The sequence below is a fragment of the Kogia breviceps genome, chromosome 9 (assembly GCF_026419965.1).
Source record: "Kogia breviceps isolate mKogBre1 chromosome 9, mKogBre1 haplotype 1, whole genome shotgun sequence".
NCBI classification, from domain to species: Eukaryota; Metazoa; Chordata; class Mammalia; order Artiodactyla; family Physeteridae; genus Kogia; species Kogia breviceps.
Window position 1 is genome coordinate 115,888,771 of NC_081318.1, and position 14,498 is coordinate 115,903,268.

Genomic DNA, 14,498 nt, shown 5'->3' on the forward strand with positions numbered 1-14,498 from the left:
GTCGCACCCCTGCCCAGTTTCCCAGAAGGATCTGGAAGAAGGCAGGGCAGCCAAAGAGAACACGCTGGTCCAGCAGGCTCGCAGCCCATCCTTCTGTCTCCACCCCACGTCTCGCCCTCACCCTCCACCGGCACGGATGCCCCGTGGCATGGCTGCAGTGACAATAGCTGACCACGGGGAGGACTCAGGAAGGACCACAGAAGTAGCGTGAGCCCTGGGCGGAGGTGGGGAGCAGCCAGAGCCAATCCCCGCGAGGGGCAGGGTTTCAAGGTAGGAGGCCAGGGGCCTCCTGGTCCTCGCCACACCCCCACATGCCGTGGGTCTGGGCGTGGAACAACGCTGGCGCGCATCAGGGAGCTTAGTCAATCAGCAGGGCACTCTGTAATGCCCAGGTCTGTGGATAGGCCTTTGTGAATGGGGTGGCAGCAGGGCCAGGGGTGGGGCGGCCAGAACACTTGGAGGCAACAAGGAACACTCTATGTTGGAGTCAGAAATCGTAGTTATCGCCAGGGATGCGCCTCTTTCCAAAGCCTGAGACTGGACTCCACTGGGTCCAGCTGGGAGGGCCAGGCTAACAGAGCACAGCTGGGCTAGGGACCCACCCCATCATCCTGGCCTTGCCCTGTCCCGAGGGCTGCTGTCAGCAGAACTGCGGCATGGGGCGGGGCTCAGGGCCTGAGTCCCGACAAGCAGTGGTAATGAGGAGGTGGGGGCTGAGGGTAGGCCCGGAGGCCACGCTTTCCTGGGGCCCTGGCTCAGCAAGGGCTGAGGAGCACCTTGGCAGGAGGCTCGCCTCTGCAGCTGATGGCCACCTCGGTGTGCAACTTCCAGCTCTTTGACTACATCTCTGAGTGCATCTCCGACTTCCTGGACAAGCATCAGATGAAGCACAAGAAGCTGCCCTTGGGCTTCACCTTCTCCTTTCCTGTGAGGCACGAAGACATCGACAAGGTGGGACCAGGTGTAGAGTGGGTTGGGGGAGGTGGACGGATGGATGGACAGACACCCCAGAGAAAGGCACCCATGAACTCTGCCCTGCGCTGCCTTCAAATGCAGCTCTCACTGTTGGGAAAGAGCCTTGGATTCAAACTGGCTCCATCACTTACCTCTCACGGGACTCTGGGAAATGATCATATTAGCTGATTCTTACTGTTTGCCTCCCACAACCCTATGAGGTGTGCGTATCACCCCCATTACAGGTTAGGAAACAGGTGTAGCAACTTGCCCATGGTGGGAAGTGGCAGTGCTGCGGCTCAAACTCAGGCAGACAGGCTCCAACACACCTGTGTGTCATCTGTATGCTGTACGCTGCCTGTGGCAGAGGTGGCAATGTGCCAGGGCTGAGGGTCTACCCTGCCTTCCAGCTGGCAAGTTAGCCTGTCACAGTTACACGCACACACACACACCAGTTATACATGCTCACACATAGACACTTGTAAATTATACATATGTATGCACATAAATTATACATGTGAATTGTACACATGTACACATAAATGTATGCACTGCATATATTTAAATTATACTCATGCATGCACTCATGTCGATTATACATACATATAAACACATAAGTTGTACATGCATATTTTTATGCAAACATAAATTATACATACATACGTACACACAGGCCAGTTATATATTCATATCTACACATGCCAATCATACATACATACATATATGCATGTAAATTATACATATCAAGTATACATACATATAAACGTGTAAATTACACATGCATATTTACGCATGTCAAGTATTCATGCATGCATATATGCGCATGTCAATCATACATATATACACATTCACGGGTCGACGACACACGCACACCCACATGCATTGATCGTACATACATAGATAACATGTGTGTGTAAGTTATCCGAACACACGCACAGCTGTACATAACACCCAGGACCTCTGAGTCAGAGAGAAGGGCAGGTCAGCACTCCCAGCAGAAGCAGTGGCAGGGGTAACACCTCACAGGGCTTTTCCCGCTGGGCACTGAGGGCCGGGTGGGGCCTTCACACGCACAGGGTGCACACAGGAGAGGAGCCCCGCACCCCTCTGGGCCTCATCCTCACTCTGGGATGATGACTCTGGGCTTAACTACACAAGCATTCGTGAATTGGCTGGGACCCAGCCCTGCAGAAATAAGAGATATTGGTAGAAAATCATCTCCAACACTTCTTGAACTCATATGGCTGCCTTGAGCCTCAGTTTCCTCAGCTAAAGTGGGTGCACAGGGACTTCCCTGGTGGTCCAGTGGCTAAGACTCTGCGCTCCCAATTCAGGGGGCCCAGGTTCAATCCCTGGTCAGGGAGCTAGATCCCGCATGCCACAACTAAGAGTCTGCACGCCGCAACTAAGGATCCCGCATGCCGCAACAAAGATTCCGTGTGCTGCAACCAAGACCTGGTGCAGCCGGATAAATAAATAAAAATAAATTAATTAATTTAAAAGAAAGGTTAATTATAAAGTGGGTACACATCCCTGTGGTCCGAGTTAGCTCCCGTCCCTTCACGCCTGCCCCCAGCATCCAGCAGCCACCGAGGCCCCCCTCTCCCCACAGGGCATCCTTCTCAACTGGACCAAGGGCTTCAAGGCGTCAGGAGCAGAAGGGAACAACATCGTGGGGCTCCTACGAGATGCCATCAAACGGAGAGGGGTGAGTAGCACCTGCTCCTCCCCCTGCCCTGGGCCCCCTCCCCCTCCCCTCCTGCCGGGAAGCCAGGGAGGGCCTTCTGGGCGTCCCCCCAGGAAGGGGTCTCTGCCTTCTGTGCCTGGCTGGACTGGCCTGGAGCAGGCTGAGACACCCCCCCCACCCAGCCCCATCACCACTGCCTTTATGCCTCTTGGCAGGACTTTGAGATGGACGTGGTGGCGATGGTGAACGACACCGTGGCCACGATGATCTCCTGCTACTACGAAGACCGCCGGTGTGAGGTTGGCATGATTGTGGGTAAGGATGCGCTCCCTGCCTGACCCAGGGGCCTGGCCACCACCAAAGACGGGGCCGAGGCTTCCAGTGTTCAGCGGGCTGCACACAGCCTCTGCGCCAGTCATGGGCCCCAGAGGTGCTGGAGCCCAGGGTGGTCTTAGGGAGCAGCAGGGGTGTCCCGAAAGACAATATTCCAATGTGTATTGGTATTGGGTGTACCAATAAAGAGGTGCTGTTTATTGGTAGGAAGCATTTCAACACTCACAAGTCACTGCCTCAGATGGTGTACCAGCTGCACATCCACCTGGCCCATCAGGATTTAATTAAATCACCTTATCTGGTAAGTTGACCGACCTGGACAGAGTTGTCCAAGTGGAAGAGGATAAACCAGAGTAGTGTCATCCCTCCCTGGACAGTCTTACCACACCCCGGGGCAGCCGTCTGCCCTGCCCAAAGTGGAGGCAGGTACCAGGAAAGGAGGCAGCACTGGCCCCGGTGGCCCTTTCCCACCAACCCAGGGCCTTTCCCAGAAGTTCCCAAAGCCTTACAATGAGTGTTTACTGAGGAGTGTTTACTGGACACACAGGCGAGCGGGTATTTCCCTGGACTCTCTGGGCCCTGGTTCCCAGGAAGTCAGCATTAAATTTGTTTGCTTCCACGGCCTCTTCAGGGCCAGCCCTGAGGGTTTCTGTGTTCTTAGGACTGATCTCCAATTGCATGAACATGTCCTAAGGGGTGGGCGGCCTGCTCTCTGCCTCTCTAGTTTCTCACATCTCCTCCTTCCATTCTCACCTTTCGGATGGAAAGTTCTTTTTTTTTTTTTAACATCTTTATTGGAGTATAATTGCTTTACAATGGTGTGTTAGTTTCTGCTTTACAACAAAGTAAATTAGTTATACATATACATATGTTCCCATATCTCTTCCCTCTTGCATCTCCCTCTGTCCCACCCTCCCTATCCCACCCCTCTAGGTGGTCACAAAGCACTGAGCTGATCTCCCTGTGCTACGAAGCTGCTTCCCACTAGCTATTTTACATTTGTTAGTGTATATATGTCCATGCCACTCTCTCACTTTGTCCCAGCCTGTCCTTCCCCCTCCCCATATCCTCAAGTCCATTCTCTAGTAAGTCTGTGTCTTTATTCCTGTCTTGCCCCTAAGTTCTTCATGACCCTTTGTTTTTCTTAGATTCCATACATATGTGTTAGCATACGGTATTTGTCTTTCTCTTTCTGACTTACTTCACTCTGTATGACAGACTCCAGGTCCATCCACCTCACTACAAATAACTCAATTTTGTTTCTTTTTATGGCTGAGTAATATTCCATTGTATATATGTGCCACATCTTCTTTATCCATTCATCTGTTGATGGACACTTAGGTTGCTTCCATGTCCTGGCTATTGTAAATAGAGCTGCAATGAACATTTTGGTACATGACTCTTTTGGAATTATGGCTTTCTCAGGGTATATGCCCAGTAGTGGGATTGCTGGGCCATACGGTAGTTCTATTTTTAGTTTTTTAAGGAACCTTCATACTTTTCTCCATAGTGGCTGTATCCATTTACATTCCCACCAACAGTGCAAGAGGGTTCCCTTTTCTCCACACCCTCTCCAGCATTTATCATTTGTAGATTTTTTGATGATGACCATTCTGACCGGTGTGAGATGATATCTCATTGTAGTTTTGATTTGCATTTCTCAAATGATTAGTGATGTTGAGCATTCTTTCATGTGCTTGTTGGCAATCTGTATATCTTCTTTGGAGAAATGTCTATTTAGGTCTTCTGCCCATTTTTGGATTGGGTTGTTTGTTTTTTTGATATTGAGCTGCGTGAGCTGCTTGTAAATTTTGGAGATTAATCCTTTGTCAGTTGCTTCGTTTGCAAATATTTTCTCCCATTCTGAGGGTTGTCTTTTGGTCCTGTTTATGGTTTCCTTTGCTGTGCAAAAGGTTTTAAGTTTCATTAGGTCCCATTTGTTTATTTTTGTTCTTATTTCCATTTCTCTAGGAGGTGCCAGATCCTCTAGCAAGGATCTTGCTGTGATTTATGTCATAGAGTGTTCTGCCTATGTTTTCCTCTAAGAGTTTGATAGGAAAGTTCTCTAAGTCCACACCTAAACAGGAGCTCCAGGGGCCCTGGCAGTGCTCCCCTGGCTCTCTCTGGTTCCCCAAGACACCACCATCTGGGCTCTACAGCCCCTTGCCTCGGGCTCGCCACATCTGGAGCAGAGATGGCAGAGTGGCGTGTGGTTGCATCTGCCCTGATGTGCTTACAAACATGTTTATGATAATTACCAAGAGCTAAACATTGGGAGAAACCACATCAAAGTCTGGATTTCTGTGTTTTTTCCCCACAAAAACTTGGAAGGCCTGGCATCACTGGGCCTGAATTCCATGCAGCTCCACTGCTGGTGTGAGGTGGGCATGACTTGAGTTGCTGTCCCTGATGGCTTGAGGGGTGTGCAGTCACGTTCAGATTGAAGCTCTGCTGTCACCATTTTGAAACTCTCAGTTTATGAACAAAGGACCCCATGTTTTCACTTTGCATGGGACCCTGCAAATTACAAATTCCTTAGCCAGGCCCACCTGCAGTGGCCCGTGTGCTGCTCCCAAGGGCCCACACTGTGACTTACTCACCTCTGGGTGTCCGCCTCCTCCCCACAACAGAGCCTGGGACAGAGAAGCTCAAACACATGCTTAGAAAGTGCCAGAACACAAGGGTGGTGCATAGAGAAGACAAAATCATAACATGCCATACCCATCTCTAATTGGCAAAGCACTCTGACACATGTTCTTTCCCTCACTTCTCTCAGCTACCCAGGTAATAGGAGGAGTAGGTGTTACCAACCCCTCTAGGGGAAGAGGAACCGCCCAGGGAGTTGGGTTTATCTACCTGACATCACACAGCAAACCCAGGTCTTCCATCTCTTGGGAGAGCTGGTTTCCTTTGGTCCAGGGGATGTAGGGAGTGCTGGGGGTGGAGGGAAGCTGGGAAGACAGGGCCACACGGGGTTTTCTGCCGGGGGGACGCACCCAGCAGAGGGGGCATGCCAGGAAGCGCGGCGCCAGGTGGGGCCTGACGCTGTGGCCTCTCACAGGCACGGGCTGCAACGCCTGCTACATGGAGGAGATGCAGAACGTGGAGCTGGTGGAAGGGGACGAGGGCCGCATGTGTGTCAACACCGAGTGGGGTGCCTTCGGGGACTCGGGCGAGCTGGACGAGTTCCTGCTGGAGTACGACCGTGTGGTGGATGAGAACTCCCTGAACCCCGGCCAGCAGCTGTAAGGACCGCCCCTCCCCCTCCCCCCACGCCGGCCCCGCCCCGCTCTGGCGGCAGATGGGGCCGACCCGCAGATAATGGGCTTGTTTTTAAACAGCTCTGGGGAAAAGCAAACTGACAATCCCTTCGTAAGCTGGCTCTTCTCTTCCTTCAGCTTGTACGCGTGTGCCCCTCTGTGAATCGGGAACAGTGAGAGATGCCAAGGATTAGTCTTTAAAAAGAGGGTCTATGGGGACTTCCCTTGTGGCCCAGTGGTTAAGACTCCACGCTTCTACTGCAGGAGGCGTGGGTTCCATCCCTGGTCGGATGCCACATGCCGCGCAGCGTGGCCAAACTAAGATTACAAAAAAAAAAAAAAAGAGGGTCTGTGGATAGATGAGCGGGACCCTCCCTGCTTCCGACAGGTGACCCCTGGCACAGGAAGGCTCTGAGACGCCCCCAACAACCTTAACTGGGTTTAGCCCAGAGTTCCCCAAAGTACAGCTCTGAACACGTTCACAGAATGAGTCATAGTATTTGGGGGATGCTGTGGGTTCGCAGACAGCTGGAGAGCCAGCCCTCACAGAGCTTGTCCTGAGTCAGGGCTCTCCTTTATCAGCCGCCTTCTGCGGCGCGCCAGGCACGTGCTAATTCTTTCATGAGCTTCCTCTCGGGCTCCCATAAACCTCCACTAGGTCGGTAGTATTCAGTGTACTACAAGATGAAAATACGGAGGTTTACAGACTAGCGCCACCGGACCAACTCCGTGGATTCCAGGAGCGCAGGGACCTAGGAGCCCTAGCAAGTGAGCAGAGGCCTGCCCCAGGCTGGTCACTAGCCCCTCTAAGCCTGAGCTTCCCCAGCTGACACTGGGTGATGAGAACAGCACTCGTTCCACAGCTGTGGGAAAACCCAAGTGGGCTCAGCGCAGGGTCCTTCCTGAGGATGGCCTCAGAGGGACTGAGTCGAGGCCCCACAGTAGAGCATTCTCCCAAGGCCCCAAAGCCCCTGTTGATAAATGCAGGAACGGGCATGAACCCGGTTTTGCCAAGGCGGTGGGTGGTCACAGCGTCCCACATGGCCTCTTCGTGGCAGTGACTGGGGGTGGTGGCTGGCCTCCTCCTGCTCGTGGGGACCTCCCTGCTGGGGATGACCCGGCTGCTCTCTGTCCAGGTACGAGAAGCTCATCGGCGGCAAGTACATGGGCGAGCTGGTGCGGCTCGTGCTGCTGAAGCTTGTGGACGAGAACCTGCTCTTCCACGGGGAGGCCTCGGAGAAGCTGCGCACGCGCGGCGCCTTCGAGACGCGCTTCGTGTCGCAGGTGGAGAGGTGCGCGGGGGGCGAGGGGTGGGGTACAGTGGTGGCGTGCGCGGGGAGGGGTCCTGGACCCGTACCCACGGGCCGTGGGGGCGGGGCCCGGGAGGGGCTCAGAGTGCAGGGGCGGGACCCTGGTGATGTCAGGGGGCCGGACTCGGGGCAGGAGCCCAGGACTGCGTAAGGTTCCGGGGTGGGGCAACGGCGGCGGGAGTAGGGGAACCCGCCGTCGGGCAGCTGACGGAGACCAGGCGTCCTCTCGGTGCTTCCCCACCCGCTGTGGACCTCGTCTCACTTCACACAACAGCCCCGAGGCGCGGTAATGTCACCCACGTTAGGGCGGAAACGCTGGGTTTAGAGAGAGGAGTAATGACCAGATTACTGCTGGTCCTTGGCGGAGTCAGACTCGCTCCGCTCGGAAACCCGAGCCCCAAAAGTGCTTTGCCTGGGAGAGGTGGGCGTGGGGAGAAGAGGCCGCCGCTGTGCGGATCGGGCTGGTCCAGGACCAAGCGACCCTCCCGCAACGCCCTCCTGTCCCCGCCCCGCAGTGACTCGGGCGACCGCAAGCAGATCTACAACATCCTGAGCACGCTGGGGCTGAGGCCGTCGGCCACCGACTGCGACATCGTGCGCCGCGCCTGCGAGAGCGTGTCCACCCGCGCCGCGCGCATGTGCGCCGCGGGGCTGGCGGGCGTAATCAACCGCATGCGCGAGAGCCGCAGCGAGGACGTGATGCGCATCACCGTGGGCGTGGACGGCTCAGTGTACAAGCTGCACCCCAGGTGGGCCCGCTCGGCCGTCTGCACCTCCCCGCCGGGTCCAGCCTCCCTCTTGTGAGTTTGCCTCCTAAGGGCAGAGCGCAGGCCTCGGTCTCCATCTATGATATGCAGGCCGGAACGGGTGCTCTCCGAGGTCCCAAGGATTCTTAATCTCCTCGCTCCCCCTAAGCCCACAGACTCAGGGGAAGGTTCCCCTTGGCTTACCCCCTGACCTGCCTTAAGCGCCTTAACTAACCGCGGCCCCGCTTGCCCCCTGCTCAGCTTTAAGGAGCGGTTCCACGCCAGCGTGCGCAGGCTGACGCCCAGCTGTGAAATCACCTTCATCGAGTCGGAGGAGGGCAGCGGCCGGGGTGCGGCCTTGATCTCTGCGGTGGCCTGTAAGAAGGCCTGCATGCTGGGCCACTGAGAATAACGGCTGCAAGGCAAGGAGGAGGCTGTGGCCGCTACTAGACCTGGGCCCCAGGGGACACACTCCCTATAGGTCCCCCCCAACCTGGTCCAGTCAAGAGGCTTCTCCTTGTAAGGACCTTGGATGCCTCCCATCCCCGCTGTCACCCCAGGAGATGGGGAAAGCTTCTCTGGGGATGCGGTGAGGCCCTGGGCAGGCCTCTTCTCTCAGGGTCAGTTGGTAGGATAGCCCTAGGGCTCTGACTGGGTTGGGGGCTGAGATGAACAGGAATGGAGAACCCCCAAAGTACCTCACCTTTCTTGCTGCAATCAAGGGCCCAGAGGGGAGTTATTAACTCAGGATTTTGTTGCATTTCTGCACTGCTTGCCTCTTGGAGCTTTCAGCCTCGCTCAGCCCTGGCTCTGGGAAGGGGGTGCTCTCTGGACCCTACTATGGCCTGGATTCCCTGGGAACCCAGCCCACATGGGGAGGCAGCCCTCATGACCTGGCCAGACCTAGACTTGGGCTCCACAGGGGGCCCCGGGGAGCTGCTGATCACCCAGGCTTGGGAAATGGAAGGGACCAGCTCCATGTTGGAGGCTGTGGGTACCCCGAGGCCTGGAGATGGCAGCCTTTTCCCTCCCATCCTGCCATCCCTGAGTGGTTTCTGGTTCTGGGATGGACCCTCACAGGAGGTGCAAGAGACAGAGTCCCCAAAGCCCCTGCCCAGAGGGGCCCGGGAAGAGGAGGAGTCCCCCTACCCACAGACAGGCCTGGGAGCATCTCCGGGATCGAGTCCTCGGCTCCCATGGCGCTGGGCACTCAGAAACCCCAGCAGCACTCAGCACACCCCCAAGGGACAACCCAGGCCTCTTTCTTCTCACCAGACCTCCATGTACCACACCAACCTCTCCACGCCCAACCTGGAACTGTGTGGGTTTTTTTAATTAAAAGTTTTAAAAGTTTAGAACATGACCTTGTCCACCATTCTTTGATCTCTGTGTATAAGACTGTGGGACAATAAACATATAGACGTGGTCACATGTACACAGACACTCTGCAGGCCTAGGCATGTTTTGGAATTTGCCATCCTCTCCACAGAGCTATGCCAGGGAGTGTGAAGAGTGACAGACGAGGCCTTAGGAACAGGAATGGGGTGGCGTGGGGGGAGGTGGTCAGAGGTCCTGGGCAAGCCCAGGACCTCTGCCCACCAGCCTGTGGGATGCGGGGTGTGGTTCTGAGGTCTCCAAGAGCTCCAAGGGAGTGCCTGGGAAGGAGTGGGGCTGCTCTGGGAAGGGGGACGGCTGGTTCTTGGGACTGGTCCTGCTGTAGGTCGGTCTCAACAGGGGATCCCTTGGAGCTACTTGGGTTGTGACAGTGACTGCAGTGGGGGGCCAGGATTACTAGAAGTCACATGGTTTCTGTGGTCCTTCCAACTTGGTCCTGAATGAAATGCCTATTTCATTCTAGTTAGCTAAGACTAGGGCCTAAGACCAGTTACTTATGAACATGTATTTGTAAGATTTTAACATACACGTACTTTTTGTTTCAGGTTTTTGGATGTTATCTTTTTTAAATTTAATTTTTATTTTATATTGGACTATAGTTGATTTACAATGTTGTGTTAGTTTCAGGTGTACAGCAAAGTGATTCAGTTATACATATACATTTTCAAATTCTTTTCCCATTTAGGTTATTACAGAGTATTGAGTAGAGTTCCTTGTGCCACACAGTAGGTCCTTGTTGATTATCTATTTTGTATATAGTAGTGTGTATTCCTCTCACTTTTCAGTGAGAGAAACTGTCCAGCAAATCTGGAATGACTGTGTTGTTTTATTCAGAACTTAACCCAAAGTTGTGATTTTGAGTTGTCACATCCGCCTTGAGATGCTCTCTCATTTTCTGGTATGTGGTCCATGTGGAATTACTTCTGATCTTTTTAGTTCTCTCGAGTCTAAATTATGCATCAGAAGTTTGTGTGAGCATCTGATGGCTTCATTATCAGTAGTAATGTACTTGTGTTCCACCATTCAGCTACAGTATTTGATCTCATTTTACCATAAATTATTTCCTAGTTGTCCTTTATGTTATGGTTCAGGGCATTGTATTGTTGTGGGGGGGTTTTTTTTGGTTTTTTTTGGTTTTTTTTGGGTTTTTTTTTTACAATTCTCTATGGAGGTAGCTTGTATAGCCTATGAATTTCATTTCAGGAGAGTAAAAGAGGTGTTACAAGATACTTCTGTGCTATACAAAAGGGACATTGGGGCTGATAGATGAGAGCCCTGCCCTCCCAGCCGGCCTCCCCACATTCCTCACCCCGGTGGGGCCATCTCCTGTTCCGGGCTCAGGGAGCAGCCAGCAGCCCACTCCTGCTCTGGGCGGTCCCCGGCCCCCCAGCCCCTGTCTGCCCCGGGCCCCGCAGGGAGCCTCGAGGCTGCTGCTCTGGCACAGCAGACGCAGCCCGGGCCCCTCACTCTGCGGTTGAGCCCCACAGGAAGGGCTCATGACCCGCTTTCCTGGGGATCCCAGGGGATGCTTGGGGTCCAGGCAGTGCTCCGTGCTCCAAAAGCATCACACGGAGGCTCTGTTTGGGGTCACAGCCAGCTCAGGGCTGCCTTCTGCCCCTTGGTCAGAGGGGCCAGAGGCCAGGGCCGAGCATCTTCACCAAAACCTCTGGGAATCCTCAGGGGTCTCAGGCCAGAGACCATCCTCAGAACCACCAACTGCCCTCCCAAGCCCAGTGGGGGTTCTGGGTTGGAACTGCAAGAAGGACAGTCAGGTGGGGTTCCAGGGGCCCCTGATTCAGCACGAGAGCGGTGAGAGTTGCGACCCGGCTCTCAGGAGGTGTTTCACCCGGTGCTGTCAGGGTGGGTAGACACCCGGATGTCACAGGTCAGGGGCAGGGGGTGCCTGAAGGTCACCAGGAACGTGGCTGGAATCTGCTCGGGGGCCCTGTCCTCCCCTAGCCCAGGCAGAGGCTGCCAAGTTTGGGCCTATCCTCTCGTCCTGTCCTTATTTGGTGTGCTCCAGGTGATAAGGCTGAGACATAAAGGGGGCTGTGGGCCCCTCGCAGCAACCAGGCTGCTGCAGAGAGAGACGATGGTGAGTGCCAGGTGGGGGGGACTCGAGGCCAGCGGCCCCCCAGGTGCTGTCCTTTGGGCTGGGGGAGCGGAGCCAGTGACTTCTGTGCCTGTGTTGGGCCGGGAGCGACGGTCTCCAGGGACAGGAAGAGGAAGAGGACCCTGACCCGGGCTCTCCCGGGAATGCTCTGGGGAGGTCCGTGGCGGGGAGTCCTTGAGGAGCTGGGGAGAGGACCCCTCCGCACCTACTGTATTGCAGGCCAGCAGGAAGGCGGGCACCCGGGGCAAGGCTGCGGCCACCAAGCAGGCCCAGCGAGGCTCTTCCAACGTCTTTTCCATGTTTGAGCAAGCCCAGATCCAGGAGTTCAAGGAAGTGAGTGCCCTACCCCCAACAGCCTGGGACCCATCTGGACACCCTGCCCCCAGTACACCCCTCTTCTCTGTAGGTCGGTGGTCCTGGCCCCTGTCCTTGACCCTCCCACCACCCGGGATGCCCCCACCTCCCGCCTCCCCTGGGTGGGGACTGCTCCCACCTGGAGTCTGTGGCCCGAACCTCACAGGCCTTCAGCTGCATCGACCAGAATCGGGACGGCGTCATCTGCAAGTCGGACCTTCGAGAGACCTACTCCCAGCTGGGTGAGGACGCCCACCCCCCGCCCGGCCCTGCCCTGCTCGCTCCAGAGTCCGGGCTCAGAGCTGCTGGGCCGGGGGGAGCCTGCTGAGAGGGGATGGGCAGGCTCGCAACTGGCAGCGCCCCGCGGCCTGTATTCTTCTCCCGGCTCCCCCTCCCCCCTCCTCTCACACCCCTCCCCCATCACACCACCTCCGCCATCACACTTTCCTTCCACTTCATCTCCCCCACCGAGAGCTGCCTCTCACTCTCTACCCTGGGAAGGAGGGAGGGGCAGCCCAGGCCCTACTCGGGGACACTCAAGGTCCCTGTGTCCATTTCACGTCCCGCCCCACCAGGGAAGGTGAATGTTCCAGAAGAGGAGCTGGATGCCATGCTGCAGGAAGGGAAGGGGCCCATCAACTTCACTGTCTTCCTCACACTATTTGGAGAGAAGCTCAACGGTGAGCCTGGGGCAGCTCTGGATCCCCCTGGCCAGGCAGCGAGCTTGAACCCCACCTGGACCCGGCCTGAATCCCACCCAGAGGGTGTAGGGCCCACCTCTGCATGCCAGACCCATGAGCACTGATCACCCCAAGTCTCGGGGTTGGAAGATATGCCTTCAGCCTCCAGTCCCAAATCCCAGTCCTAGTCTCCCTGCCAGCCTCACCCATCTCAGAAGGACGGCCGACCCCGGCGCCTCTGAGCCCCGAGGGGCACTTTCTGTCGGAACACCCTCTCGCTTCTCTGGAACTGGAGGACTCCCCCTGCACCCTGGGTTCCTCCTGGGTGGGACCGGGAGGATGGCAGTGTGGCTGCTTACCTGGCCCCCTCGGCCTCCCAGGGACAGACCCCGAGGAAGCCATCCTGAGCGCCTTCCGCCTGTTTGATCCCAGTGGCAAGGGCGTGGTGAACAGGGACGAGTAAGTGGGAGCAGCAGGGCGAGTGCCGGGGGGGCGCCATGTTGGACCGAAGCAGGGAGGGCGGAGGGCCCCCTTGTGAGGTGGCTACCTGTACTTCGGGGCCCTCTCTGCTCCTCGGTGGGGGGGTGGCCACCCGGGCCAGGGGAGCCTCCATTTTCCCCTCCCGGATCGGCCGCCCCTGCCAGGCCCTCCCCACTGCTCCCCACCTCCTCCAGGTTCAAGCAGCTTCTCCTGACCCAGGCAGACAAGTTCTCTCTGGCCGAGGTGAAGATTCCGGCTCCTTCAACACCCCACCAGGCCCCTTCGCAGGGCCCCCACCCCGCAGGGCCCTGGGGAGGTCTCGGTGACCCACTGCCCTCATGGGCTTAGAGCCCGGCTTTCCGGAGGAGGTGCCATCTCTCTTGGGATCTGGAGGGTGAAGGATGTGGAATCAGAAAGGGAGGAGGGTGCAGGCTAGGCGAGCTGTGTGTGCAGAGGCCCAGGCGTGAGAGTGCGGTGCACCTCAGGATCTGGAAGAGGTTTCCTACACTGGGGAGGGGGAGGGGGAGGGGGGGCCGGGCCCGTGGCCAGGGTGGGCCCTGTGACCCACGGCACCCTTCACCCCTGCCCCAACCTCCGGCTGAAAACGCTAAGGGGCAGCGTACAGCCCCAGGGGCGGGGCGAAGGGTCGCAGGCCTCCCTCGGGTCACAGGCACCGGCCCCCCGGACGCCCTGGCTGGGCGGCGTCTGACCAGTGCCTCCCCAGGTGGAGCAAATGTTCGCCCTGACGCCTATGGACCTGGCCGGGAACATCGACTACAAGTCCCTGTGCTACATCATCACCCACGGGGACGAGAAGGAGGAGTGAGCCCGAGGCGCTGGCGGCTGGGACTGAGGGCCGGCCTGTGGGGACACCTCAATAAACGCTATTTCCGAATTAGACCCGCAGTGGCGGCCTGTCTGTGACAGATGGGTGGGGCGCCACCCGGACCGCTGTAAGAACCAGCCCGGCCCTCCCCGGCCCCCTCCGTTCACCCCACACCGTCCCGTGACATATGAACCGTGATGTGCCCGGCTTACAGATGAGGACGCTGAGGCCTGCAAGGGTGCCCAGGGCCACTCCTCTAGGAGAGGAAACCCAGAGCTTTATGCCCGTCTCCACCAGGCCCGGATAGAGCCACGCGATGGGCCTCTGCTCAGCAAACATCCGCCAATGGCCCAAGCACTC

The 14,498-nt window shown here is 56.6% G+C and overlaps 2 protein-coding genes across 4 annotated transcripts in view; both read left to right on the forward strand.

Annotated features, from left to right (window-relative positions):
- Window positions 1-9,648, forward strand: part of GCK (glucokinase) — a 56,515-nt gene extending 46,867 nt beyond the window's left edge. The window contains exons 5-11 of one of the 2 annotated variants that reach the window (XM_067043067.1): window positions 832-951; window positions 2,567-2,662; window positions 2,857-2,956; window positions 6,036-6,219; window positions 7,371-7,526; window positions 8,060-8,293; window positions 8,552-9,648. In XM_067043067.1, coding sequence (XP_066899168.1) covers window positions 832-951; window positions 2,567-2,662; window positions 2,857-2,956; window positions 6,036-6,219; window positions 7,371-7,526; window positions 8,060-8,293; window positions 8,552-8,696 — 1,035 coding nt within the window. In that variant the 3' untranslated portion in view covers window positions 8,697-9,648. Of the gene's footprint in view, window positions 1-831; window positions 952-2,566; window positions 2,663-2,856; window positions 2,957-6,035; window positions 6,220-7,370; window positions 7,527-7,699; window positions 7,831-8,059; window positions 8,294-8,551 lie in introns of those variants that run through there. The other variant, XM_067043068.1, reaches the window with a different exon arrangement.
- A 1,835-nt stretch (window positions 9,649-11,483) lies between these two features.
- MYL7 (myosin light chain 7) lies at window positions 11,484-14,212 on the forward strand. Of its 2 annotated transcripts, XM_059075097.2 has the most exons (7): window positions 11,484-11,780; window positions 12,018-12,131; window positions 12,319-12,394; window positions 12,728-12,832; window positions 13,213-13,291; window positions 13,507-13,555; window positions 14,037-14,212. In XM_059075097.2, exons 1-7 carry the CDS (start codon window positions 11,562-11,564, stop codon window positions 14,136-14,138), a joined length of 744 nt encoding a protein of 247 aa, XP_058931080.2. In that variant the 5' UTR covers window positions 11,484-11,561; the 3' UTR covers window positions 14,139-14,212. The 2 variants fall into 2 exon arrangements, with proteins under 2 accessions (XP_058931080.2, XP_066899170.1); XM_067043069.1 differs by lacking the exon at window positions 14,037-14,212 and having other exon boundaries at window positions 13,507-13,735.
- The last annotated feature ends 286 nt before the right edge of the window (window positions 14,213-14,498 follow it).

What these genes read in the sequence shown, in the direction of transcription:
- MYL7 (XM_067043069.1), top strand. Translation starts at nt 11,562, where the DNA reads ATGTCACAGGTCAGGGGCAGGGGGTGCCTGAAGGTCACCAGGAACGTG. An exon ending in TGCTGCAGAGAGAGACGATG is followed by an intron (nt 11,781 to 12,017) that starts GTGAGTGCCAGG and finishes ACTGTATTGCAG; the next exon opens with GCCAGCAGGAAGGCGGGCAC. An exon ending in GGCGTGGTGAACAGGGACGA is followed by an intron (nt 13,292 to 13,506) that starts GTAAGTGGGAGC and finishes CACCTCCTCCAG; the next exon opens with GTTCAAGCAGCTTCTCCTGA.